Consider the following 26,320-nt stretch of genomic DNA (forward strand, 5'->3'; position numbering starts at 1 on the left):
AGCAGCAAGTATGCAAGCTGTGATTTATGCTTGCCCTCCCTGGGCACCAGCTAACCCTCACTGCTAATGTCACCTCTGTACAAGCTTCTGCACTCATAAGCAACTGCCTTGCAGAATCCTTTAGTTTTTGTTGTTGTTGTTATTTTCTTGTTTTGTGTGTGTGTGTGTGCTAGCATGAACTTAAAGAGGAGTGGGGTAGCTCTCGATAGGTGTATACCTAGGTCTATACATATATATGTATGCATATTCATTGAGTAGTCAGTCTGTTCTCTCTGACTAAATCAGCTTTGCACAAATGCTAGAAAGAGAGGATTTTCTGCGCCACTCGGTGTAGGCTTGGTCACATTTAGGAGCTGCAGGATATTCCTATGGAAACTGTCTTTTGTTTTTGTGGCTCAACACATCTGTATAAACCAGGACTGCTTGAAAGCTTCAAAGCAGCTTTGTAACAGCACCATGAAAGAAGCAAGTATCAGGGAAGGGAAGTCTGTAATGACTTACTACCAATTCCAGAGTTGCAGTATTACCAAGAGCAGATGGGGGCATGTAATGTTCCAGCTGAGATCTGTAACAGGTTAACAACCTTCCTCGTAACAGGTGACATTTAAAAGAAACCAGCTACTAGCTAAATGTGAAGGGGAAAAAAGAAAGAAAGAAAGAAGAAAAAGATAAATAAATGAGGTAAAATGAAGGTTAAATTAGGAGGAAAGGTTACTGTTCCTTCACAGGCAGAAGAGTCCATTAAAATGAGATTAAAGTGTAAACTTTTCAATCAGTGAGATTTTAAAAAGATTTTAGCAGTAAATCGTCATCCCAGTGTAAGTAAATGAGAAGATGAATTTCAGAAGCAGTGCATATTCAGGAATGCATTCCTCTTCCCCCCTACCCATGCTGTCTGAGTTCTACAGGAAAAAAAGAACTCTAAAGAAATCCTTCTCCATTTTAGGGATCTGAGTCCTTTCAAGCAGGCTGCACAATTTCAGGGTAAGCGCAAAAGAAAAGATACAGAAAAATCGAATTGTCCTCGTATTAAAGAAAATCTGAGTTTTAGAAGTCTCATAACAGCCAATGTCATCAAAAGCTCATACAGCATTGAAGATGAACAGAAAAAGTCAATGGAAAACTGCTTAACTGATGCAGAAGGATCAGGGTGAGAGGTAGGAGATAAGTCACGCCAGCAATATGTTTGAGAGACTGTGTCCTTCATTGTAATGCAGCTACAGACATGAACGCAGATGCTGTATGGTTCTTCTTTAACAGTGAACTGTGAGGGGATTTGATCTATTTTCCTTATAATTTACTCTGACTTTGTAAAACCGTGTCCCTCCAAGCTCTCTTCCCTGTTCCAGCATGATAAGGACTCTCATCCATAGAAGGTGAACAAATTCTGAAAGCCTCAAGTTGTGTTTTTCCATCTGTAGCATGTAAAATCTTTTCCTTCAACAAATTTCAGCAGGTTTTTGTTGCTTTTGACTGAAATGCTGAACCAAAGAGTCCAGACAAATTTGGGTCTGGTCCCATATATACTCTGCACATCTACCACCAAATGAACGCATAAGGGACACAAGCAATATGTGGGGTGTTGACATTTGGTATAGGATGTATACCCTTTTCTTCAAAATGTCTTTCTGGCTTAATGAACAGGGAAAACCGGTGGACAACATAGGTAGGGCACTCAATTGATCTAAATGCATGGAGTTATGCTGAGTTACAGCACTCTATCCTAGAAATGATTTCTTTTCACTAGTAGCAAGGCAAAATATGGTCTGCAATTCAATAACCATCTTTGGTACTTACAGGAGGTGCCTTCAGCTAAACCATACAGAGACCAGAAGGAACACTTCTCATAAAGCCAGTCTCAATCAGCATGTGATGTCAAGCCACACCATAGCACTTTTTGGGCTGTGTTTCTTTCACTGGTATTCATACATCTTTCTGTTTTCGTAAACTCCTGGAGTTTAGCACACTAGCCTCAAATTTTTCTTTTTTTAATTTGTTTTCTATTTTTTATTTTTATTTTTCAAAAGCTAAGTTCAGACTCTTGCCCTCTGTGAGCTGCAGTCATACAGGGTGAAAAATCATGCCTTCATTCAGACTGAGGAATAGAAAGAGCACTTTGTGCAGCTTAGATGAATGCTGTAGCCTATAAGGCTATGACAGGAAAGGTTTAGCTTCTGATCCATGGTCAGCAGAATGGGGCCAGAGGGGGATACCATGAGATTCAGTTTTTACAAAAAGCATCTAAGTAGGGTTTGGTTTCTCTATGCACTGTGGTTCAGAACTTTCAGAGCTACCACAGAACAGAAATGGGTTTGCTGTCTTATCAGCCTTATATTCAATGTGTTACCTAAATCTAGTGTATAATCATGCCTGTACATTTTTTCATAAACTGATGGAAGACACCACTGAGTGCTAACAGTATGAAGTCAGTATGGGTAATCAAGGAGGAAAACATTACTGGAAAGGGTACTGATTGCACAATCTGGACTTCAGTGTACTATTTCTGTTCTCAGTAATTTTACGTGTTTAAAAAAAAAAAGTACTGCTAAGCACCATGTGCATATATAGAGGTATGTGTGTATAACTATGACAAACTAGTTAACAGATCTGAGGAGCTGGTATTTGTTAGGTTAGACTAGACTGAGCTTATGCCAAATTGTATTTAATTGTAATTCTGGTGGAGAAATGTCTTATTATCCCTCTCTGAAATTTCTGCAGTGCAGCCTCCGCCCCCCACAGATGGGAATTCATTTGCTAAAAGGAGAATTGGCAGCAAAGACCATCCTTAGTTCTATGGGCTGTGCCTCTTCAGGAGACAGGATTATTGCAAACACTCCCTTCACACTGAGATATTTAAACAGTCTTCCCAGCAATGTTAAAGATGTAAGGTGTGCATGATTATGAAATATAACTATACAATGACTTTCACATTTAAAAAGCAGCACGATGCTTTCCATCTGCAGCCACCATACTGTCAGAGTATGACATCACTCTGAGCATTTATTTCTGGAGATAAAATGTTGTTGTCTCTCCAAAGCTTATCCTTCCACACCCAATGGGCTTTGTTGTTTGAGGTAAGAGCTATCATTATCTGTCAGCTCCTGCAACTCGCTGAAAAAAAACAACCCAGAAGGCAGGATGGTATTTCTTGCATTCATGAGGATAAGACACATCCACAGGAATCCCACACTTTTTTGACTGTGCTGCTACATAGTGTGAGCTACATGCTAATAATCTGGGTTTCTTGTCTAGGCCCAGATAACATCTAAAAACATACAAAAGATGTGACCTAGACAATAATCTCCAAGATGATTTTGCTAAAGATAAGAAAAATATTTCCCATGTGAATGCGGCAGACACCTGCCAGCTTTCTGACTGAGCAGCAGGTTATAAAGCAAGTACGACCCAAAAACATGGAGGCGTGTATGACATCTGAATAAGAGGTGAGAGATTAAAACAGCTTTTATACATGTGTGGCTGGGAAACAGCTGAACAAAACAAACTCAACTTGCGTGCCAGCATGTTTTGCTGCCCAGCAAAATGCAAGGCTGTATGTGTGGAGTGAAGCAAGTGGCCTCACTGATTTCCAGAGTTGGAAGAAAAAAGCCAAGAGGAGAAAAGAAGGAAGGTGAGGTGGGAGCAACAGCTGCTGGCTGCTGTCAAGTTCTTCCAGATGGGAAAGGCTGCGAGAAGATGCGAGACCAGAATAAGAGTATGTTATGGCATGTTTGCCTTCAGTCAAAACTGTGAGGAATAGCAACATAATTCTGTGGGTCAAAATTCAACCAGAGCAGCACAGTCTGGCCCTGTTGGCTAGGTTCTTTTGCTGCTACAGATAACGGCCAAAAGCCATCTGCTTGTGTTCTGATCTACATGGTCTCCCTGATTTCTTTTCATCTAAACTTGACTCTGAGTGTCTGTTTGCCTCGTCCCTCTTCTGATAGGTGCTGGGTGTGACTGACCATTGGATTATCTTTGGGTTGTCCTTGCTCAGACTCCTGGTCCTGGATGCACCTTGATGAAGGTACTGGGTTCCTCCTTGGGTTAGGAAGTCCTCACTTAGCTGCAGTCAGTGGCCTTTTTTCACGATGACTTGCTGATAATGATCCTTATTGCAAAACTACAGAAGTGGTATTGACTGAAATGGGTCAAAACAAGAGAAGAGAATCATGAGAGGCACCTACGGTAATTAGGAGTTAGATGAAAGGCTCATATGATCCAAGGATATTCATCCTCATCTCCCTTCTAACTGTCAGTTCTGCCAAACAGTTTGCGCAAGTGAGTTCCACCAGCCAAAACCTGAGCATTTCTTCGTGTCATTGTGTGCTTGTTAATGCTATATATGTGCTTTGAATGTTATGATTATTTATTATTAAACGAAGAAAAACATCGCATGAGTCTGTCAGCCTTTCAAAAATAGCTTGCACTCTTCCACATGCCTTTCCCTTATGTACAGTTTGGCATCTTCTAACGCATTGTTTCTGTCTGTGTTTATTCTAAAATGAGAAGCTTAAAGAAATGCAAAAAAACAGTCACCGGGAAAAAAGAAAAGCAATTATTTATAGCATGAAGCAGTTAAGCTTTCAGGATGGTTATGTTTTGGATCAAGTAGGGCTCTAATTCTGCAAGCACATAAGTGTGCCCTGCACTTGACACATTAGGTGAGGCGTGCATGGCATCAAGGTCATCTTTAAAAGCATGCTTGTACTCGGAACAGATGTGAGCTGTAAGCATGGGCTTGTGCATTGCTGAACTTACCTCCAGACGTATCTGGGTGCCTCGGCACAAATCACAACCCCATACATTGCCAGGCTAGAGAATTCATAAGGAGAGGAGAGCACCACCTACATGTTCTGGGAAGATAAGGCTGCCCATGGACTGCAGGATTGCCCATGTTGCCAGAATGTCTCCATGCAGGAACATTGGCAGAAATGAGATCTCACTGTGACATGTTGCGCTGTCAAAAAGCAAAACATTACAGGTAACTTCTGATTTTTAAAAGGAGGATATTTGTCACGAGAAAAAATAGAAGGACTTCATAGCAAGTGCTCATTGATTCTGCCATGTTACTTAGATTATAACCACTAGCGTGGATTTTTTTTTTCTTTCCTATTTTCTTCTTGTGTTATTGTCCCCTTCTGCATAAATTTGTCTTTTTTTTTTTTTTTTTTTTTTTTTTTTGCTAGGATGATTTTCAGCAGCTCTATACATTCATGTTCAAGAGAAGTTACTGTTGAACTGATCCTGTTAGTGCCACGAAGAAATACTGGTGCTGACAGACACTTTGATGTACTAAACTGGGTCCCAGGGGACACAGGTACCAAGAGCAGCCCTGGAAGAACGTGGCAGGCAGATAATCATAAGTGGTCAGAGTTTTTGTTATAATAAATCAACATTAGATTAGCAACAAATATTTCCTTTGATCTTCCTTTTGCTTCATAAGATAGAAAACAAAGGTAGATTGGGATTTTTTAAAGCATGCCATAGTCATTTCATTAATCTCTTTTTGAACTTTGTAGTAAAGTGCCGTGTAACACCAGTGGGAAATAAGTTATGTCAACAGTAAGCACATTTTAAACTTCCTCTGGTTAGAGTACTAGGATGTTGTAGGAGTTTGAACTTGATAGGTAGATTTAGCTGAAAGTTTCCAGTTGTTGCTTTATTTCACAATTCCAAGAAAGATGGATTGATAACATATTTGTGAGAAGTGCCAAACCAACATTAGAAAAAACTTCTAATAGTTTAGTAGAGTTGAAGTTGTTTTCCACTTTTTATAACATTTCATTATGTATTTGTGGTGCATTTTTTGTGTATGATAAGACCTAGAGATTACAGGTTGAGGTTGGAAGGGACCCCTTGGGATCACCTTGTCCAACTCACCTGCTCCTAGCAGGCTGACCTAGTACATTGTCCAGGATCATATCCAGGCAGGTTCTGAATATCTTCAGAGGAAGAGTCTCTGCAACTCCCTTCTCTCCGGGCAACCTGTTCCAGTTCTCAGTCACCCTCTCAATGAAGTTTGTTCTCATGTGCAGATGGAATTTCCTATGTTTCTGTTTGTACCTGTTGCTCCTTGTCCTATTGTCAGGCACCACAGAAAAGAGCCTTGGCCCCTCCTGTTGCTACTGTCCCTTAAGATATGTTGATAAGAACTCCACTCAGCCTTCTCTTCTGCAGACTGAACAGACCCAGGTTACTCAGCTTTTCCTCAAACAGGAGTTGCTCCAGGCTTTTTATCTTTTTTGTGGCCTTTTGCTGGATTTTTTCCAGGGGATCCCTGTCTTTCTTGAATTGGGGAGCTCAGAACTGGATACGGTACTCCAGATGTGTCCTCACCAGGGCACAGTAGAGGGGGAAGATCATTTGCTTCGCCTTCAATTTGCTGCCACACTCTTTTTAATGCACCCTAGGATCCCATTGGCTTTCTTAGCCATGAAGGCACACTTCTGACTCATTGCCAACCTGTTGTCCACTGGGACATCCAGGTCCTTCTCTGCAGGGCTGCTTCCCAGTAGGTCAGCCCCTAACTCTACCGGTGCTTGGGGATATTCCTCCCCAGATGCTCATCTTTACATGAACTCGTTATACAGAAGGTTTCATACTTGCTATACAACCTTGTCATGAAGTTGTGGTCAGTTTCTATGTGGCCATATTTCAAACATAGTTTTTTTCTGTACTGTGGTTAAGGTATTTGTATCTAATTTTCTTCTTCTACATGAAGTTTCAGATATATAATACACAGCTAGCTGTTTTGTGCTTTGCAGTAGGTTGCAAGTGATGCTTTTCTTCCTTCCCCAGGCTGATGTAATTTTTTGAGTTAAGAAAAGGATTTAAATAAATTCCACATATTTGCACAATGCTTCTGCCACAAATACTCATGTTTACAAAAATGCTTATAGCATGTTTATTTTTTCTTTTATGTTGCTGAACAGTTCAACTCTTGCATTAATAAACTGTGGGCACAAATGTTTTTGAAGTAAATTCTGAGATTTAGTCCAGCAAATATTAGTTCATTCTCTCCTATTCAAGTCTTAAGCACAGTTCCCCAAGATAAAGGAGGCTATTTTAAAATAATTAAAAGTTTCTGCTTTTGCATGACTTCTATTGACACCATGTCTGCTTGAGCGTAGCAGGAAACAGCTCCAAGCCAATTAAAAGGAGATGGGTGCATCACACAGCTCCCTTCTCTCTTAGTGAACTTTTGACCAAGAGGGCACTGGATTGATGAATTTCATTTCTTCATAATCTGCTTGTACTCTGCTTGATAGCTTGGAGCTTTGCTCTCTTCTGTTTCAGTACAATGACCCTGCTCTTGAGAAAGCTGTGAGTTTGAAGCAAAGCAAAGATTTCAAGTTATTACAAGAAGAAGAACTCACGGATCTCTTTTTGGCTGTCTGCAAGATGTTGCCTGAAAGTTGAGAAGGGCTCTCACCCTGTGGTAGAAGAAATGGTAAGGCATTATTACAGAGCTTTTAAGGTGGCAACAAAGAAACTGAGTTCCACTCAGCCCTACCTAGCTAAATAGTCGTGGTGCTTCAGGGTGAATATGAGCAAACTATCTCACACCCAGGGGTTGTGTTAGTGAAAAACACATCTGCTATAAGTCTTTTAAGATCTGCCTTTTGGGCAGGTGCTTTTGCACAGGTCAGAAAGTCAGAAATCACTTATGAGAAACTATGCATATGAAGGCTAAATGGAATTTTCTGTAGAACTACTCTTTTTTCCTGTTTCTGAAAAAGTGCCTTAGGTGTATTTGCAGAGGTCTCAAGCAGCCAATTTACTGGTTTTTGTGCCTGTTCTGTAATTGCTTGTCTTGAGCAAAGTTGAGTGAATGGGGCCAAGGAGGCTGAGTGTCTGGACCTGTGCTTCAGCCTGTTTGCTACTGTGTCAGCCTGACAAAATTTGCCATTTGGTCTTGTTGTCAGATGATGAGTTTTGGTCACCAGACAGTGTTGGCCTCAAATAGCTAGTCCCTTGGGCAACAGGGAGATGTTTCTTGTTTCTTTTTGCCTAGCACTACGTGGGTCTAGGTGTTAATTAAGGTGTGCATTAACAGAACTGGAGCCTAAATCTCTGCTAGTGAACTGAAGGCAATACTATGAAGAAAGTAGTTTACATAATTTTGAGGAAAAAAAAAAAAACAGAGCAAGAAAAATTGAGCTTTTCTACAAGAAAAATCTTGACACCTACATCTTCATATTGGAAATGTCCTTTGCTGTACAGAGACTACACGTTCAGGATCTAAGTGACAGGTGGAAGTAACATTCTGAATCTAGTGCACCGTGAATTTCCATTTTCTGAGAAATTTAACATTTATAAAGTGGTTTAGCCTCGAATTGCTATAACAGTATCACAGCATTAAAGACTCAGCTGTCCTAATAAGATAAACGTCACCGCTTCCCCAAGAGCACCTTTGAATAGTACCTGTTCTCATCTATTTTAATTTTTGTTTAACCATGACACTGCACAAGCAGATATCTGTGGCATGGAAAGGAAGTATGTGTGACCTTTGTCAAATAAAAAACGTACATTGCTACTGTAACAGTGATTAAATATAGATGAAATACAGATAGTTTAGTTTTATTTACATATCTGGAAGACAAATACTGACCAGATCTTTTTTGTCACTACTGCACCACTCCAAGCTAATTGGAAAGACAGAAGGCCATCACAGAATCTCATCAAAGGGATTTAGAGATGTCATTCTGAGTTTCTAAACTTCCAGTGAATTTGGCACCTAATTTTTTTACCTAGTCTTTTGGAGTTTCAAGATAATAGAAAAGAAATAATGGAATGGATAGTATAATTTAGGAAGAAATTGTGTTTGAAACCGTATTATCAAATAAATCACCCTCTCTGGGTGAAAACAATAGAGTGGGACCTTGACTTTACCAGTTGGATAAAGATAAGTATTCAGACTGGGACAACTAAAGCTTAGGAAGATAATAGCTTGTCCATCAGGGGCAATGTTGCCTATTAATGTTAATAGCAGCATATAGATCTCTTCAGCATTGCCACTGGGCTTGCTGGGCATATTGTTAGCACCAGTGGTTCCATCTGTTATTAAGGAACTGAAAGGGCAAAAGTAAATGGGTAAGAGCAAAACAGAATGAGGATCAACTTCTTAGCGAAGATAAAATTGTGTTATGTTACTTAATAAAGAAACATTTTTTCAGTTCCGAAACAAAACGTGTATCTGCATTTATGATGTGCCTCCTCCACAAGTATGCCACTTCTTCAAACCCTAGACTAGAAGAGATATCATTTATACAGCTTACTAAACATTGCTATAGCAGTTTGTTAATGTTACTTCTTCCTTGTAACTCCATTATTGTTTCAGATAAAGACAACTAAGTTGTTTTTTGTCTTCCACTTGGACAATTCCATAGAAGGAAAAAGTAAATAATTATATAGAAGCTGTGATTTGAGCAAGGTTTGCCTTTATCTTATCTTTCTTTACATCATTAGAACTAAATGAATATGAACTTTGGTAATGTCTTTCATTCAAGGTAAAGGATAGTTGTGCCCAGAACTACTTACTTGAAAAAGTAACTTTTGTTTTCGCTTCAGAGAATATTTTCTTCCCTGAGGAAATTTAAGTATTTCCAATTGGAAAACAGATTACTGGTTTTTGTGCCTGTTCTGTAATTGCTTGTCTTGAGCAAAGTTGAGTGAATGGGGCCAAGGAGGCTGAGTGTTTGGAAGACAGATACATTTTTTTTCACCTATATCCAGAAAGACTTTAGTTTAGAAATGCTTCTGTTTTTTTCTGTTTTGGCTAATGTATCTTCATAGACTGTCTTTAATGACTCCTGGAAGGATGGGGACACTGTGAATTCTGACCTTGGCAATTCGTGAAACCTAGACTAGATTCTTTTCTGGAGAACAGAATAATACCTGTAGTTTCTGAGCCCTGGAGTGCCAAAAAGCATACCAAAATTGTTGTCAAATACAGATATTTTATGGTTTCATTAAAAAAAAAATAGTTTTCACTGCTTGGCATGTCTATGAAGAAAATGAAAAATCTGGGCAGAACTAGCTAATATCTGTGAGTGATAATGCTCACTTTAGTTCTTCAAGTGATACACATAGGTGCTTTTACATCTTGTATTAACACATAGGTGCTTTTACATCTCATATTATCCGATTGAGGTGGAAATACCAAGGCAAAGAAACAGAACATGCCTTGTATCAGTGCTGTAACAGCTACAGCAGTATTGCAAAAGCAGGGGAGAGTTTTAGTGCTGAGATGATAGTTTTTTCTTCTTGAGCGCTGACAGAAATCTTCTGACTTGTATGACAATTTTCTCGAAAAGTATCTGCAAAATAAGACTCAAGATTCACTTTTTCTTGAATAATTTCTGTGAGTTCTGCTTTCAACCCCCCCCCCCAGAATCGAAGCTGAAAAGCATTCTATCTTAGAAATCATTAGTGTTCTCAACTGTCTGGTGAAAATAAGCAAGTGTAGAAATAACAGCGGGCATTCCAGTTAAGCGAAACTAAATGCATTGGCCTGACATATAAATGGTGACAAATGCTTTCACTTCTAGTCTGTTTTTGCATATATTCCTGGACTTCAGCAACCAAAAGTTAATCAAGGCTGTTGAGGGTGCAGCCAAGATGTTCATTCTCTCTACAAGCCTGGTCTTATCTTTCTTTCTGTTGTGCTTGTGCCTGTGTGCAGATGGAGGGACCATGGCAAAGCATGCTTTTGCAGAGATCCATGGCCTCACCCTTCATGTAGCAGAGCCAGTGATGGGCAACCACCAGTAAAAATGCAAGTTCTGCCATATTACTCAGGAGCTTTTCATGAGGTATCTCCTTTTTAGCAAGTCTTAAGAAGAAACTTTTTTGCAGGGTTCTGACTACAAGTGTGGGAAAACTGAATGTGTCCACTCGCACCACTAATGAGAACAGCATCAATCAACACCGTGGCTAACTGGATTCCCAGTCCATTGTTAGGCCTTCTTGGTAGGTAGGGCTCTTCTCCAACCTCTTCTATTTCTCTGTTCCAAATTTCATTTCTGAGCTCTGGTTTGTGAACAAGGATTGCATCATTCCATCATAACAACAGTTAATTAGAAATGAAAAGCCACCCAAATCAATTACAACAAAGCAAATGACTCTTAGGACAAAAATGCAGCAGTGAACATTGCGATAAAATATACGAGAAACACCTCATACCAGTTCAGTATTTATAGTGGCCAGCAGCCACTATAAATTCTCCAGTATAACAGGAAACAAACAGCATGTGTGAAATGATCTCATCTCTTTAGGGTGCTGATTTTATGAGCAGTTCTGTTTGTGCCTATCTTCAGACATGTAGATAGATCCACTGAAGACAATTTGCTTCAGTTCCTGTAACAGCAGGAGGAAAACAGCTCTGGATAAAGGCTAAACAGATAAAAATGGAGAAGAAAGCAGGAATATGACAGTTTGAAAAAACAAACAAGCGAAAAAAAAAACCCAACACAACAAAACCCAAAACCATTAAGAGTGAAAATATCCTAGTATTTTTTTTCCCAGTTTAATTGAATGTATTGGCCTCTACTGTACCTGTCACTGTCACTAAAAAATTGCAAACAAGCTATGTCCTCTGCATTCTCTCACTTCCTTGGGACTTGTCCAGAAGTCACAGGTAGCCCATCTGCATGGAGCTGTGCAGGTATGTCCCTGTATGCTGTCATCTGACTATATATGTGATCAAGGAAGGTCCTAACAACTCTTGCACAGTGAAAGGAAGGAACAAGTTGAGCTCTGCCTTGAGCAAGGAATTAATGATTTAGAGAACCATAGTCTACAATGGAAAAGGAGGAGCAGTGAAGAGGTCCTAGAGAAGATGAGAATGCACCAAGGCTTTGAACCAAAGCAACTTATGGGCATGACTAACAGGACAGGGCATCTAGCTTAAGGCTTTACTATCAGGGCTGTGCTGAAAGTGATGCTTGGTGTGAGGCATGGGTGGAAGAGATGCCCATTCTTGAAGTCCCCAGCAGGTTTTGAAACACCTGCTGAGGTGAAGTCAGTTTGGGCAAAAGTTGTGAGGTACAAGGGAGCAGGAACCAGTAGGAAGAGAGCAGCCTCTCTCTACCTCCTGGAATGAGACTGAAGTCCTGGCCTGCCAGGGATGTGTGCTGGTGCAGAAACATTGGAGTTTATATCTGCAGATATGCTATCCAAAGGAGGAAGTGTCCAAAGGTTTGGGTTTTTTTTGCTAGTGGTATGTATGTTCTTAGCAGCACTGAAAATACAGCTAGAATGGGGCAGATGACAGCAAGTATAAATCAACTGAGAGCAACTAATTAACACCAGTGAAGGACTTAGTTCAGTTTTTCAGCTGTTCTAAGGTGCTATGGTTGTTCTAGTCAGGGAGGCTGAAACTTGGTGATGAATTGACACTATTTTATATGTTTCTTTGCTTTTCTTACAACATCTGTTGAGATGGATTTGTGTGACCCATCTAACATGTTCTCTGAAGAATAAATGGCTGCGTATCAAGAGACTATGCCTATGCGGGGGGAGGAAATAATCTTTCCCTAAAGAAAAGCAATCTGTAAAAATACTTTTTTATTATTATTATTTAAGCCTGTTCATTAAGGATATGAGGCTGCTATGAAATTATTGATTCCTTCCCATCCTTCTTCAAGAATATCTGACCAAATAAGCCAATTTCAGATACAGGTTAGTGAGGTGCCAGATGCCTTATGATCTTGGTTCCATGAGACTTGTGGCCCAAACAGAGCTTTCTTTGCAGCACATGCCCTGTCAAATTCTAAAGAGTCATGTTGTAAAGTAAATTCCTCCTGTTTCTCCTCACCAGACACAAGTGGAAGAAGGTCATGATACCTTCTTCATTCATTAGAATGCTGGAAAGGTGGTGAGTCATCTTTCCCAGAGTTTCTCTTCATGGCTGAGGGAGCATGGGAAAGGATGCATGGCATTCCTTGAACATTAATACCTGGGAGCCTCTAACAAAGTTTTCAATTATTTTTAATTTTAATTGCTATTTAAAATTTGAATGGCTTCGTACTTTGGAAGATTTGAGCACCCTCTTAGGAAACCTCTTAGGTGTTTATGTAGGTCAGGTCATTTTATATTTTATTGTAGTGAAATATGAAGGAGCAACATACAAAGGCAGAAACATACTAGGGATTTCAAAACACATTTAGACTAAGTGCAAGTGATGCTCATAAGTACAGTTCTGAAACGCGCATAAATGATTGTGGAAGAACTTCAGACTAATGAACACAAACTGCTTGTTTATTTCTTTACTAAAAACAAAGAACACTGAGGAAAATTAATGTAATTGGGGAAAACAGGGAGATGAACACCTTGCCTGTAGTAAATTGATTTTGTCAGCATTAATGTATGTGCTGGTGACACTTCAGGTATAAATGAGGAACTTGAGGAGCTCTTAAATCTGAAGATCGAAAATGATGAAATGTGATATTCTTCCAGTATTTAAATTAGGCTTAGCAACTACTAGTTGATTGATCAAGCCCTCTCTGATCTATCATTTCTTCAGTTTATTAGCCCTTAATTTCTCCACCTTTTCTGAAGGAAATGATTGTTACAGTTCTGTTAATCAGCTTCAATGAATTATTTTTGGGTCATCATCACTAGCTTTGGATACAAGTACAAACCCAGTTCTCTGTGTGAAAAGATAACTATATTTTGTAGTCAATGAACAGAGAAAATTTGATCTTCAGTGTAAACATTTTAAAGTTTGATAACAACTTGCTTTGCTAAAACAAGCAAGCCAACTCAACATTTTGTATTACATGCACATTGCCTCCACATGATACATTTACGAATAACTTGTTATTGAAGATTTTCCAGGCCTGCTCTATTAAACTCAGTTTGGGTTTCACTGATTGTGAGACTCTTTATTTTTTACATGTACTTTCTTTGCATTCATAACAGTATTCATGTCTGTGAAGAGAGACAGGGAGGGGGGTAAATATCTGGTACAACTAAATGACTGCACTGTTTGTTGGTACAGAATGAAAGCCTGAAGGTTTTCAGCAGGCAGTGAATAGATCAATGTGTATTAGGAGCAGAAAGAGCCTCTCTGCTTATCCAGCCTCATTCCTGCAGGCTAAGTTGTGAGTGATTCAGCTACCAGTCCTGGTGGTTCAACTTATTTTTCTCTTCTTGCAATTAAGTCAGGGTAAAGAACTGCTTGGAAGCACAGTCATTTTTCACTGCTTTATGGAGACAGATAAATGTAAGTTAAATGAGGGCATGTTTAGATAGCATCCTCGGGCTGCAAATGCTGCAGAGACCACTGTCCACCCTGTTCACTGCTTTCTCCTATCTGAATGTTCCTGTTTCCTCAGATCTGCTTCAGCCAAGAGAATCATGGTTAGCAAAGACCAGTTATTCAAACTGGGCTTAACTACACTTTTGACTCTGGCTGAAAAATATTGTGGAGTAGTTACGTGAGTGGGAAGATCTGGAGGTGTGTAGTCCACAGCAGGGAGCAGAAGTGGCCACTCTGATGGAGAGCCAGAGGGTAGGTGAGGGTCAGAATCTCTTCAGATAGTAGAGCTGCTGCTGGGAAGAGACATGCAATCAAACTCTGCTGCTCTGAGTCACATTTACCTATCTATTGAGGTAAAAAAAAACCAGTGCAAGGCAGAACTGTTTGAAATGTGAAGCTGCTGAAAATGAGGGAGGGCTAGCTCTGTTGCTTGGCACAGGCTATGGTTTTCTGGCCATGCTGCATGCTACATGGAAAGCTGCTGCAGGTATCCCTTGTATTGTGTGATGGACAGTAAAGTTGGATGAGATAAGGTGCTCTTGGAACCAGATGCACTCAACTGGAATGCTGAAGTTAACAGTGGGTTTTCACCTTGTGTTCTCTGTATGTGCCTCTTCCAGTGCTTCAGGCAGAAGTTAAAACTAGGTTAGATGAACTGAGCTTTTGCAGAGACGAGATTTCAAGCTGAGTCTAGTACAGAATGCTTAAGCACTCGCTCTTTGCTCTGTAGTCTGTTGCTAATGACTAGAGCCATTCATTTCTATCTAAGAAATTAAGTTTTGCTCTGTAAGTTGGAAGAAGTAACAGAGACTGGCTTGTAAGCAATGAACAATTATGCTGGGAATTAATGTCCAAGGAGAGGATAGATTCTATCAGAATATAACCAGATGGAAATTAATGCTAGGCAAATGTATAAGGTTTCTGACAACTACATCCAAGTCAACCAGAATGCTTTCTTTCCCTAGTCTGCTTTGTAATTGAGCTAGAAGTTTCAACCTCTCTTCCAGCAAGACTTTAATTTGTCAGGTCCCTGCTCAGTAAAAGCAGATGGCTTTTATGGCCTCCATGGTATTGCTATTGCTTTTTTTTTTTTTTTTTTTTTTTTTTTTTTGAGTGGAGAAAAAGGAAAGCTGTGAAAAAGGAGGCTAATTAGAGAAAATGGGCTTAATTTGGAAGCCACAGGTCCCACTTTTATAAGCTTTTGTTGAGCTTTTGCCCGCAGTAAATTTATACAAGCTTTGGATAGATGGTAAATCTCTGTTTGCTATGGCCTACTTTAAATGAGGAGCTTTCAGCACTGTTTTGCTGAGAGCTAAGGGCACAGATGAGGTCATAAAATCAACAAGTCCTGGGAAATGCCCATTCAGCTGAGAGGAACATTTCAATGAATCGCTTATTTTTTTAGATCTGTGTAAAGTAGTATTTATTGTTTCATTGAGAAGTTTTGTAGCTAGACAGCTTTGGGTCTGAGGAGGGCTCTTATGAAGGCAGCTTTTTTGCTTTCTTCTGTCTTGCCATTCAGGCATTTCAGACCTATTTCAAAAAGACTGGCATTTATTATCACAATTTCATCACAAAGGTTCTGGGCAGCCCACTTCTGGAAGGTTTCATTGAAAAGAATGGAATGCTGATTGAACGGAAGTGCCAGAGTTGAATGAAGTGAGACATGCATACGCCTGTCAATTGGATGGGAGTCACTTAGGTGAATTACTATTAAAAAAGATGAAAAATCAAAGCAATACAACAACATTTACAAATTGGGTTGTACTGGATGGAGGTATCTAATGAGATGACCAGAATGCGGTATCGTGGCTTACAAACTGTTGTGACTGACCCTGTGCAAACCTCTGACAGCCTCATTTTTCAACAGGGTCAATTCATATGGAATGCAATGAGTGTGTAGGTTCAGCTCTAGCGTGGACTCACTAAAAAGGGCTACTAGTGAGGCAACTTGTAATGTCCCACAACAACTTGTTAGAAGTAGCATTAACATATAGAAGTCTCAGAGAGGTCTCTTGTGTTACCCTAATTACCTTAATGACCATTAGTGAATGTTTAGTGTCTCTATCTCTGTATCAGCACTGTTGTGAAGTAAATTACACCCACTGGATGAGGATGTATTGCTTGGTTTAAAATGGTATGAAATCTCTGTGTAAAGGTTTGTGTTAAATTTGTTGTACGTCTTAGTAATTGTTCTGGAGTTGCAAGAAGCAGCCTTGGCATAGAATGGGAATGGAGTTCCCTCATCTTGCACCACTGAAGAACTAAGATGTTTCTTCTGTTTGAAAAAAAAAAAAAAAAAAAAGAGATATCCCTGCTGAATACGGAAGTTCATGCTAATTTCTAGGGTGGCTTTAATATCATCTCTAGATAACTGCTAATGCTGAAGAAAGGCACAGCTGCTAAACTTCAGCCCTTTGATAATATGAAGGAAAGAATTCAGAATTCAAAGAATTCACAAACACCTAGAATGACTGTGCTTCTTTGAGACAATTGCAGATGGCAAAGTCTTCTCTATGAAGAAGAAGTTTTTAGTGTGGCACTGATTTTATTGAAATACAGTGCTCCTTCCAAAAAAGTCCACAGGTCAGGATTGAACCTGAAAAGCAGCTGTTGGAGACAGATGAATGAAACAGAGCTAGTAAAGAGCTCAACAGTACCAGATGGGCTGAGCCTGGGCTCTGGAGACGATTCAACAGAAATATTCAAGTAGAAAAGTTAAACTAATGAAGAATTCTCAGAGATGCAGGCAGAACTGAAGTCAATCAATATTTTTCTTTCATTTTTAAAATGAAAAATTCAATTAAGATACAACTTCTAAAAAAAAAAAAAAAAAAAAAAAAAAAAAGCAGCAGCAGCTGTTCTGGTATTTTATTGTTGTTTTAAAGACAAAACCTCTTCTGAGAAAGCCTTCCTAACTACTGTAATTCTGAAAAGCATTTATGGAATTGTTTGTGAAGTCTCAACAGACTGGAGGCAAAATTGATTTGGGGAAATGACAAATGGCCATTAATCCAGGAAACTCTCTGGTCTTTTAATGAAATGACTTAAAGGGCAGCACAGGAAAAATGATCAAAAGCAGGTCCTTTCTTGGTAGCTACAAATGTGCAGAAGAGATAAGACAAGTGTCTGATTGCCTCTTACAATGAGACTGTTATTGTCTGTGATCGTTAGGTATGAATGAGGTCCTTAAATAACTGTTGCTTGGTCTGGCCACTGCCCACTGAGCAAATTCTAATAGAAGTTAGTCTAATTTCTTTAATATTACTAGAGATATTTCCTCCCTCACCAAATAACTTAGGATCTGTTTGGACTCATGGAGCAATGAGATGTTGTTTGAGCTTTTGGCCATCTCCTGCGGTTAGTGAGTAAATGTGACACTGTTGTTGCTTTGAAATTTCTGACAGACAAGCAGATTACACTTTCCTCACTGAGCTGAATTATGTGCAAAGTTCATCCTTTATCCTCTGCTTTCTTTAATCGTGAAAATAATTGCTGTAAAATAATACATGAAAAATTGAATCCTTAGACATGCTTACATCCCAATGATCAGGCTCAAGTTTGATTCCAGCTTCTGGAGTTATAGGATTACACTACTGTTTCTGTACCACCTAGAGCTCCCAAGTCTGTGATGGAAGCCTAAAAATAAAAACAAAAAAATCAGTACGTGCTACGTCTAAGATTTCTCCCTAAAATTGCAGACAACCTGAAACTTAACTCCAAAAGTGAAAATCTCCCTCTGTGTTTTTAATAGCATTTCAAAAAGATGATGATATGTTGGAGAAGGACAAAGAGAGGACAAGGCATTTTCCTTATCACCTCCTATGGTAATACTTATTTAGGCAAATAAGAGATTATACTCAAGCCAATGGAAGTAAAGATGGACACCAGGCAGGCTGATGCCAAAGTGGCAGCTGGCTTTCCTAGCCACAAGCAGCATGGTCCAAAGCAAAGCAGAGATATAAAGACTTATCTGTTTTCAGCTTTCCACTCTGCAGCTGCTCATCTACTGCCTTTAACTGGTTATTCTGACATCTATTTGTACCATCTTTATCTCAGTGTGTGTTTCTGTATCTGGATATTTCTGATGCATACAACAAGAGAAGTGGCTTGTGCAGCCCTCTTTTGGGTCTCTGATAGATGGCAGACATGCTGATTAATAATCTTTTATCCAGCTGCTATTAGTTTCATTCTCAAATGCCTCATTACATCATTTGCACAGCCACACTAATTAGATGTAATACTTTTCAGGGTTTCTGAACATCAATTCAGCCTACTCCACTTCACTGAAAAACTTCCCTCTCATCATTGCAGTCTCACTACTGCCTTCTCTGCAATGAATGTCAGAATGCCCCAGTACTGACTGGGCACCAAATTTGTTGAATCTACCTCTGTCCTGCAGCGTATGTGTCTGAAAAATATGTCTCTGCATTATTGACATTTGACATTTTGTGATAATAGCTCCCCCTACCAGCTTCCAGAAGGCACTGAACAATAATACTGGAAAAAGAGCAATCCTCTATGAAAACCTGCAAAATGATCCTAATAAAATCAGTAGTCTCATCTAGTAATAAAATAGCATATATCCATCTCATACATATAGATAAAATGCAGGCCTCTTTTGACACAGTTGATGTCAAATTAATTCCATGCTCCAGTTTAGAGGACCAACCTTAAAGCATCATCTGTCTTTTCTTATGGCGGTGCTCCGCACATTTTAATTCTTCTGAAGCACCAGCCCGTAAAGTGAAAATATGAAATAAACAAAATACATAAGTGCACAGTTGATTTAATGTGCAGAACACAGAAATTATGGGATTCTGGATATTGCTTAATTAAAAAACTACTGGCAGCAATGGTTTCCAATGAGAAATTTCAAATCTTAATTGAAAAATCAAATGTACTGGTGGAGAGAAGGGGTTTTTTTATCATAAAAACTAATAGCATTTCCCATGCTTTACCTGGTAGCTAATGGGGCTGTTTTTCATGGATGGGCAAAGAGAGTTTTACCAATGAGCACAGAGTTGCCATAAAGTTTTGCTAAGTATTCATAATATGAAATAGCATGTATGGTAGAAGCCTATTAATCAAGCACCATAAATCAATTATTTTTCCCTCCAGATGAGAATAGGAGGTAATTACTCTGGGAAAGGACATTGTGCCCTCTGATATTATTGTTACATCACAGCATTTGTAACCAGGTTTTCTCTTATGGTCATATTTTTCTCCCAAAATCATTCAATCTTAATTTGTAAGTAATAATTATTTCCCTGCTTATCATCTTTGAAGTAGGTATGCCGAAGTGTACCTTGCAGATGCAGACAAGCACAAAATCTCTAGAGTGCTAAAAGCTACGATCAACCAAACAAAAAAAAGTTGTTTTCACTGCCTTCAGGTAACATAGATTTGCATTGGAATTGAATTTCTGTATGTTTGGATGGCTACAATTGAAGCTGAGGGAAAGATAGAGACTCAGGTAGTTTTGGATTACCAAAGGAATTTCAAGACTGTGAGGCTAAGTTCAGATCCAGCCCAGGATTTTATATTGTTCATCCACTAGTGGAGCAACCCACAGCTAGATGTGATGAGATGCCACTTTACTTATAAGCATCAGTAACTGAATCAGGGAAAGCTTAGTCTGGCAGTTCTTGCAGATTAACCTACAGGGTATCTTGCTGAAATTTAGTTTCATCTCAGGTATCAAGAATAACTTATATTTTACTTCTTATCCAGAAATTTAGCCATGTCTAGCTCTCACCAACCAGTATTATTTCTCCCTGTGTTTATTGTTGCAACCACATTTATTCACGTTTTCTAATAAACTGGAAATAAAGGTTTCTTGTATTTCATAGTAAAACCCCTAAGAGGTGCAGCTCGAGTCTCCATAAAATACATAAAATGAGAAAACAGTTAATCTCTGGATGCAACAGCCAATATTGTGTGAAATTTGACTCAGCAATGGCAACAATGTAATTCCATAACATTCCCACTCTTTATATAGATAAGCTTTCTAGACCCAGTTCATTTCTAATGCTGCCAAAACCCATGGTATTTTTATTTCTATTAATGAAACAGCTAACTTTCCAACTGAGTTCTGTTTTTCTTAATAAAAATACTGCTTCTAGGTTTTGAGCAGTGGAGTCTGGGAACCTATGCAAGAGCAGATGAAATTTCCCATTTCTGAGGAAACTGCTAATGCTAAACTTTTGGAAGAAACTCATCCAACAAGTAGAGGCAGGAGTGAAATGAAGAAACCACATGAAGCAAAATAAGACAAATTAATGAATTAAGAGTGTAAGGTGGAAGAAAACTTTGTATTTCAGGTGGTTGTGAGGACGTAGGAAGCTTCTCAGTGGAGCTGTGAGAAAAAGTGTGGCTGAGTGGATGGGGGAAACGCTATGAATGCTACTTTTGCAGGTGTGCTCTGTTCCCAAAGGCTACAGCTCATCTTTTTGTTATGCCTGTAAGATGGAGAATCTCATCCCCATATCAGCAGTACTTCCTCTTAAAATAGAGAATGAAATTTTTCAATAATGTAAAAAGGAAATTAATTTCAGGTCATTTCAACTCACAACCAAAAGAATTGAGCCTGTAAGGAATTGGGTACTTCTAGCAGTACACTATTTGCTTAGAATTATCCAAATAAAACAGCTCATCAAACCTTTCACTGAAATCTTATTTGTGGATGTGCAACTTGGAATAAACAGTTTTGTAAGTAGCAGAAGTGATGAAACTCTATTTCCTATGCTGTTTTCTGTTTGTTTGTTTGTTTTTAACCTCTTCTCAGGCTGTCCAGCAATATAAACAAGTTAAGTTTCCTTCCATACTTTTTACTGCCAAGTGATGCTAGAAATGGCAAAGTCTATGATGTAGCTAGAGTATTGACTGTACTAATTACTTCACCTCATCTGGCTGGTGGTCAGCTGATATCAAGCATGATGCAAAACAGCTGAATGTTCCTTTCCTCAGAGAGAGCACCATACAGCTGCTATTTCTAGTGAAATCTAGGAACACTGGGCTTACTTCATGTTGTCCTTCCCTTTATCCTTTTAGAAATTCAACAATAGTACTGGGTGAGATGGATTGGGTGGTTTCAGAAGCGTTGCTAGTTTAAAAGCACACAAATAAGGTGTTTGTGGTTATCCCAAAAGCAGGAGAAAATACTGAATGCCCACCATCTCACACCTCACACAAAGCATATGATGTGTTCTAAAGCTGAGGCCAAAGTTTTCAAAAGGAAAAAGCTCTTCAGTCTCTAAAATATGAGATACAGTTTCTTAAGTATCTTTGTGCCTCCTGTGTAGTTTCAGATGATCGGAATGAATAAAGCTTTCTTCTTTTCAACTGATGCCACTAGGTAACTGAAATACATATATAGATTTGTTTTTGATACAAATGTAGGTGTGTTTGAATGGTACATTGGATAATAGTATCATTTCTTTATCCTGCAGTGTCCGGGCATTTTCTTTTGTTGTTTTGTTGTTGTTGTTGTTTTTCTTAAGTTTCTTTCTTCTGTAGTTTCTTGGTGTTTTGCCCTTCCTAAGTTCATCTCTGTAGCCTACAGATGTTACTTAAAGACCCTTGATTTCCTTACTGTACATGGGTACCAGTTCTATTGTATTTTTTGTGCTCTTGCAAAGAACTCCTGGAAGTTTGGCTTAACCTGTGGTGCTTTAATATTAACCTCTCCGCAGCTTGCTGTTGAAGTGACTGCTGCTGCCTCCAAAGTTGAAGCAGCTTCTCACTGGAGCTAAAACTTTCTAAAGGTAAAGAACAGCTTTTCTCTTTATTTTGCTTTGTTCCTAGATCCTCACCACCCCCCCTCTCCCCCCCCCAAAAAAAAAAAAAAAATTGTTCTTCATGTCTTTGCTGAGTCTTCACTGTATTTTGAATGTCCTTTTTTTTCTTTTTTGCTAGAAAACTGCAGGTGCTGCGTCCCTCCTCCCAGAATTGCAGCTTCCTTCATCCCAACTACCAGAAACTTAACAGAAGTTTGCCTTGACAGTTTAAACTACTTTTGTTTCTTGGTGCTGGCTGTGTCTGTGATTTGTTGACACATTCTTCTTCACAAGCTGTATGATCTAGTGATTAAGTGAAGGTAACAGCCATAGGCTTTAGCTCTGTATGTTTTACAGAGTGAGAGGTAAAGACTATTGAGCTTAAAAGGAAATAAATGTGCCTGCAGCCTAAGATTAACTTCACTCAGAACGTGCTTTTTTCCTGATCTGTTATTGTGACAGTTCTGTTTGTAAGCACTATCTGAACTTACCAATATTATCTGAATGTGAAGAAGGCATTTCTGACCTCTGCTTATGTTAGAATCTCACCTCAGATGGGGCATCATACTAGGAAAGCCCTGAACACCAGGAAAGAGGCAAAGTTGTTATCACTTCTGGAGCAGAGCTTAAATGGGGAGATGACAATATGCAGTAGGAAGACACCATTATGAGATTTGAGAATTCAAGTCTAGTTTTGCTTTTGGTGCTGAACTTGAACACATTGCTTTGCCTTTCTTTCATCTTGTGTTTCTTGCAATTGGCTTTGTCATAGGATATTTTCAGCAATATGTTGGATACTGCCTAAACCAGCATAGACAATTTATATATACCTGTATTCTACGTTCTGTAGTATATCAGGGAAGAACAAACGTAATGGTCTGAGATTTTTTAACAGTTGTACCCATACGAGAAGTGTTTTTGGTTGAAAACTGTGTTCAGGTAGCAATAAGCAAGTGAGACCTTAGTTCATCCCCTTGGGCCTGAAGGTTAAAGCCCTTCTTCAGTTCCCCTTCTCTAAAGTAGATGGATTTTCAGCTTGCTGCTGGAGTTTATGTGCAAAGTGGATGTGGCATTGGCAGCCAGACCTGGAGTTGAGGACCACCAAAGCAAGGGCTGCTATGTTTGCTGTGTTCTTTTGGTCCATACGCCCTGCAAGGCAGGAGGAGGATTTAGCCTGAGCAGTAAATTCACAATGACTGATGTCAGGAATGGCTCTTGATTTTGTACAGGAAAGTATCAAAGCCAAATTTGTCCTCTGAGTTTGTGCAGCGTGAGGTAAACTTCTTTCTTTCCACCAGGGTCAAGCTAAAAGGATCTCATATCACAAGTAGATGAGGTCTAATCAATTTAATTGGAAAATCTAAGCAAGGCTATGGTTAAGGAGAACAAGAGATCTGCATGGATAAGTCTGGAAACATTCATACTTCATGGTTAAAAATGGTGCATTCCTTTAGAGTAGGCATCCAATACTAATTTACTGTTTAAGTGACAGAGCCAAGGCGGCACCAAGTTCTCCTACTTTGACTTTGGAAGGTACAATATAGTAGCCAGATACATCCTAGAAACTTATAATTAAAGGTCTCTGCAGAATATATGAAGGTTCTGCCTGAGCTTCCTGCATAATTCTCGGTGAAAGAAGAGAAAAATTCCTTTGAAAATACATGAAGTGATGAATCTATACTCTCTGTGTGTTAGAGCTCCAGCAGAGCTGCCGAGACCTGACATCACTGAAGGGATGTAATACTTGAAGTACAGCATGATCAAATGAAATATGCAGAAACTGAGCACAGCCTTAGGCTCATTTCATTTTAAACAAACAAAAAACAGTAAGGACTGATCAGGAAGTTGGAAATGGCATGAGGAAAAACTGCAGAGAAGAAGAAAAGGAGGCCTTTCGTTAAGGATTTTGCGCTGTGCAAAAGTAACCTTTTAAGCAACAACAGAGCACAGGTATTGCTTGACCCAAGCTTATGGACCATCCTCAGTAGTGGCCTCTGTTTTTGAGGCTGCAGAGCATCAGAGCCATCTGCTTAGGCCGTGCTTTTTGAAATCTACCTGTATGTGTGAACCTGAGTGCAAGTAAAGAAGCCTTGCTACAGTTGTTAGAGCTGCTTGAGCATAGTTATTTGCAACTGGCAGAAATGTCTTGGTATTCCAGGAGCAGAAAATTCCCAGTTGCTGTATCTTTTTATGCTGCTGACATTTCCCATCTTCATGTAGTAGGACGTAGAGCTGGGAACAGAGGAGCCTTGTTCCAAGCAATTTGTATTTGATCTTTACCACATTGCCATTAAAGGACTTTTACCAACCATTCAGTTGGCTACTTGCTGCTGACAGTGCTTTGCTGTTTTTTTCCCAGTTGTGTGGGTATTTCTGGTTTGTTTGTTTGGTTTGGTTTAGTGTTTTCTTGGTGGTATTTTTTCCATCTTGGAGATCTGCATTTTTTTCCCAAAGACTCAGCACTGGGTACAGTTTGTTTAGCCCTGGAATTGGAAAGTAAGAGGAAACACTTCACAGGGACACAGAGGATAAAGAAATTTGTTTCCAAGTTGTTCACTTAACCTGCCTCTGTTTTGTCCTTTGCCATCTACATGGGTAGCATCACATTCTGTTCCCATTCAGAGATTTCTTCTGAAGTGTGAAAACAGGCACTAGCCATGAGAAGCTGAGGGGAAAAGAAGAAGAAAGGCTGCTGAAACTGCTACAGTCCCCACTTAGGGTCACTGGCTCTCAGGGTTTTGAGGTCTCAGTCAAAGACTATTATACATATATAGCAGTCAGTGTCCTGTCTTCTTAAGACAGGTGATTGTTAGACTCCAAGCTTTTGTGATTAAAATGTGTAAGAAGTGCTAAAACATGGGTTTTTTGTACCAAACAACTTCAAAACTGCTTGGCATTTTTTAAATCCAGTGCTGCCGATTCTCTTTCACCAAGGAAAATGGCAGCATTTCATACTTTGTAGACAATGGAAGTTTTATCACTGATGTGTTAAAAGCATAGTTATGCCAAAGCTAAGCTGTTTTGAAAATCCCTCCTTGAGCTCCCGAACTTTAATCTCGTGGTCTTGCAAGTAATGCCTTGTATATCCCTTCAACCCTTCTCTTTCTTTAAAAGATGTGATCCTTTTGAGTAAGCTTGTGCCTCAAATGTGAAGTGGTGATGAACAGATTGAGGAGTCACCCTTTCATTTTTTCACTGTATTGTCATAGCAACAACAATCTGCCCTTCATGTAGTCAGTAATGATCGCTATGTGCTTAGCTTTACTTTACAGAGAAGGATGTCACATTTTTCTATCTGGAAGGATTACAAAGCATGAGAATGAATCATGGTGACTTGAAAAACTATAAGTGCAGTTTTGTGCATGGTACCTTTTCTGGTTTGCATATTATACTAACGGTAGGAAAAAAAAAAAAACAAAAAAAACAAAAAAAAAACCAATGTAATTACTGCCATAAAGCATGAACTTCCAATCCCTTGAGAAACACAGAAACTGATGGTAGATTTTTAGTGGACACTCTGATTTTTAATAGTAATAGTATAGAAGACTGGAAGCCATGGTAACCCTTACTGTTCAGAGATGCTATAAAGTAAAGCATCTTGTGGTGGATTGCTGACAACATGGCTTGGTCTGTAAAAGTTACAGCTTCAGCTGAAATAATTGTTCTGTTACACAAGCCAATGCATCAGCCTTTGCATGTGGCCCAATAAAGGCAAGCCCCGCTTAGAGCAGGAGCAGAAGGTTACACATCTAAAGTGGCCACAGATTGCAGCTCTCTGAGAAGGGGAGAAGTGTTAGGCTTGATGCATCTCTCACAGCTGATCCATGGCTGATGGCCTGAAGATTGTTTCTTTTCCTCACTTCCAAGCTGTAAGAGTCCTCACGCAGGCCTCTGAAGTTTTGTGCCATCATCTTTCAGACAAACCAAGAGAATGAAGGAAATGTACACTGAACTGGAGCTGCCCTGCTGAGAAGCTCTTGTGATATGAAAGACTGTTCAGCTATATGGCATTAGCTACCTCTCTGCATGTGCCCGTGAGAATTACCTGTATTGCCACAGTGCTGCCCTTCTGTAAAGCTGAAGATCAGCTTACTGACATACCAACTATGTCTTGTAGAGGAAGGTGGTCTGCCAGGGGGTGCATCGGAGTGCAAGTCTGGAATCCAGCTCTGAGCTCCCCTGGCTTTCTACCACCTGCTTGGCTCAGGATTGTATCCTGGCTCTGCTGAAACAGGCCAGGCTTTCAACTAGAGAGGTTTGTAGGAGGGACTCTGTCTCA

The 26,320-nt window shown here is 39.4% G+C and overlaps 1 protein-coding gene and 1 long non-coding RNA gene across 6 annotated transcripts in view; both read left to right on the plus strand.

The window, feature by feature from the left end:
* Positions 1-10,904, plus strand: part of LOC149918151 (uncharacterized) — a 34,640-nt gene extending 23,736 nt beyond the window's left edge. For 2 of the 5 annotated variants that reach the window (XR_016466410.1, XR_016466411.1), the window contains 2 exons: positions 7,297-7,450; positions 10,858-10,904. Coding sequence is in view for 3 of the 5 variants with exons in the window: in XM_090140077.1 (XP_089996203.1) it covers positions 2,719-2,789 (71 nt within the window). In the remaining 2 variants the exon portion in view is untranslated. Of the gene's footprint in view, positions 1-946; positions 1,365-2,718; positions 4,378-7,296; positions 7,578-10,857 lie in introns of those variants that run through there. The other 3 variants (XM_090140079.1, XM_090140077.1, XM_090140080.1) reach the window with 3 other exon arrangements.
* An 11,052-nt stretch (positions 10,905-21,956) lies between these two features.
* Positions 21,957-24,350, plus strand: LOC149918152 (uncharacterized). The gene is made up of 2 exons (XR_016466412.1): positions 21,957-22,029; positions 22,181-24,350. It is a non-coding gene; the product is annotated as an uncharacterized LOC149918152 (long non-coding RNA).
* Positions 24,351-26,320: the final 1,970 nt, after the last annotated feature.

This window comes from Phasianus colchicus, chromosome 4 (genome assembly GCF_987193195.1).
Source record: "Phasianus colchicus chromosome 4, bPhaCol1.hap1.1, whole genome shotgun sequence".
In the NCBI taxonomy this organism is placed as follows: domain Eukaryota; kingdom Metazoa; phylum Chordata; class Aves; order Galliformes; family Phasianidae; genus Phasianus; species Phasianus colchicus.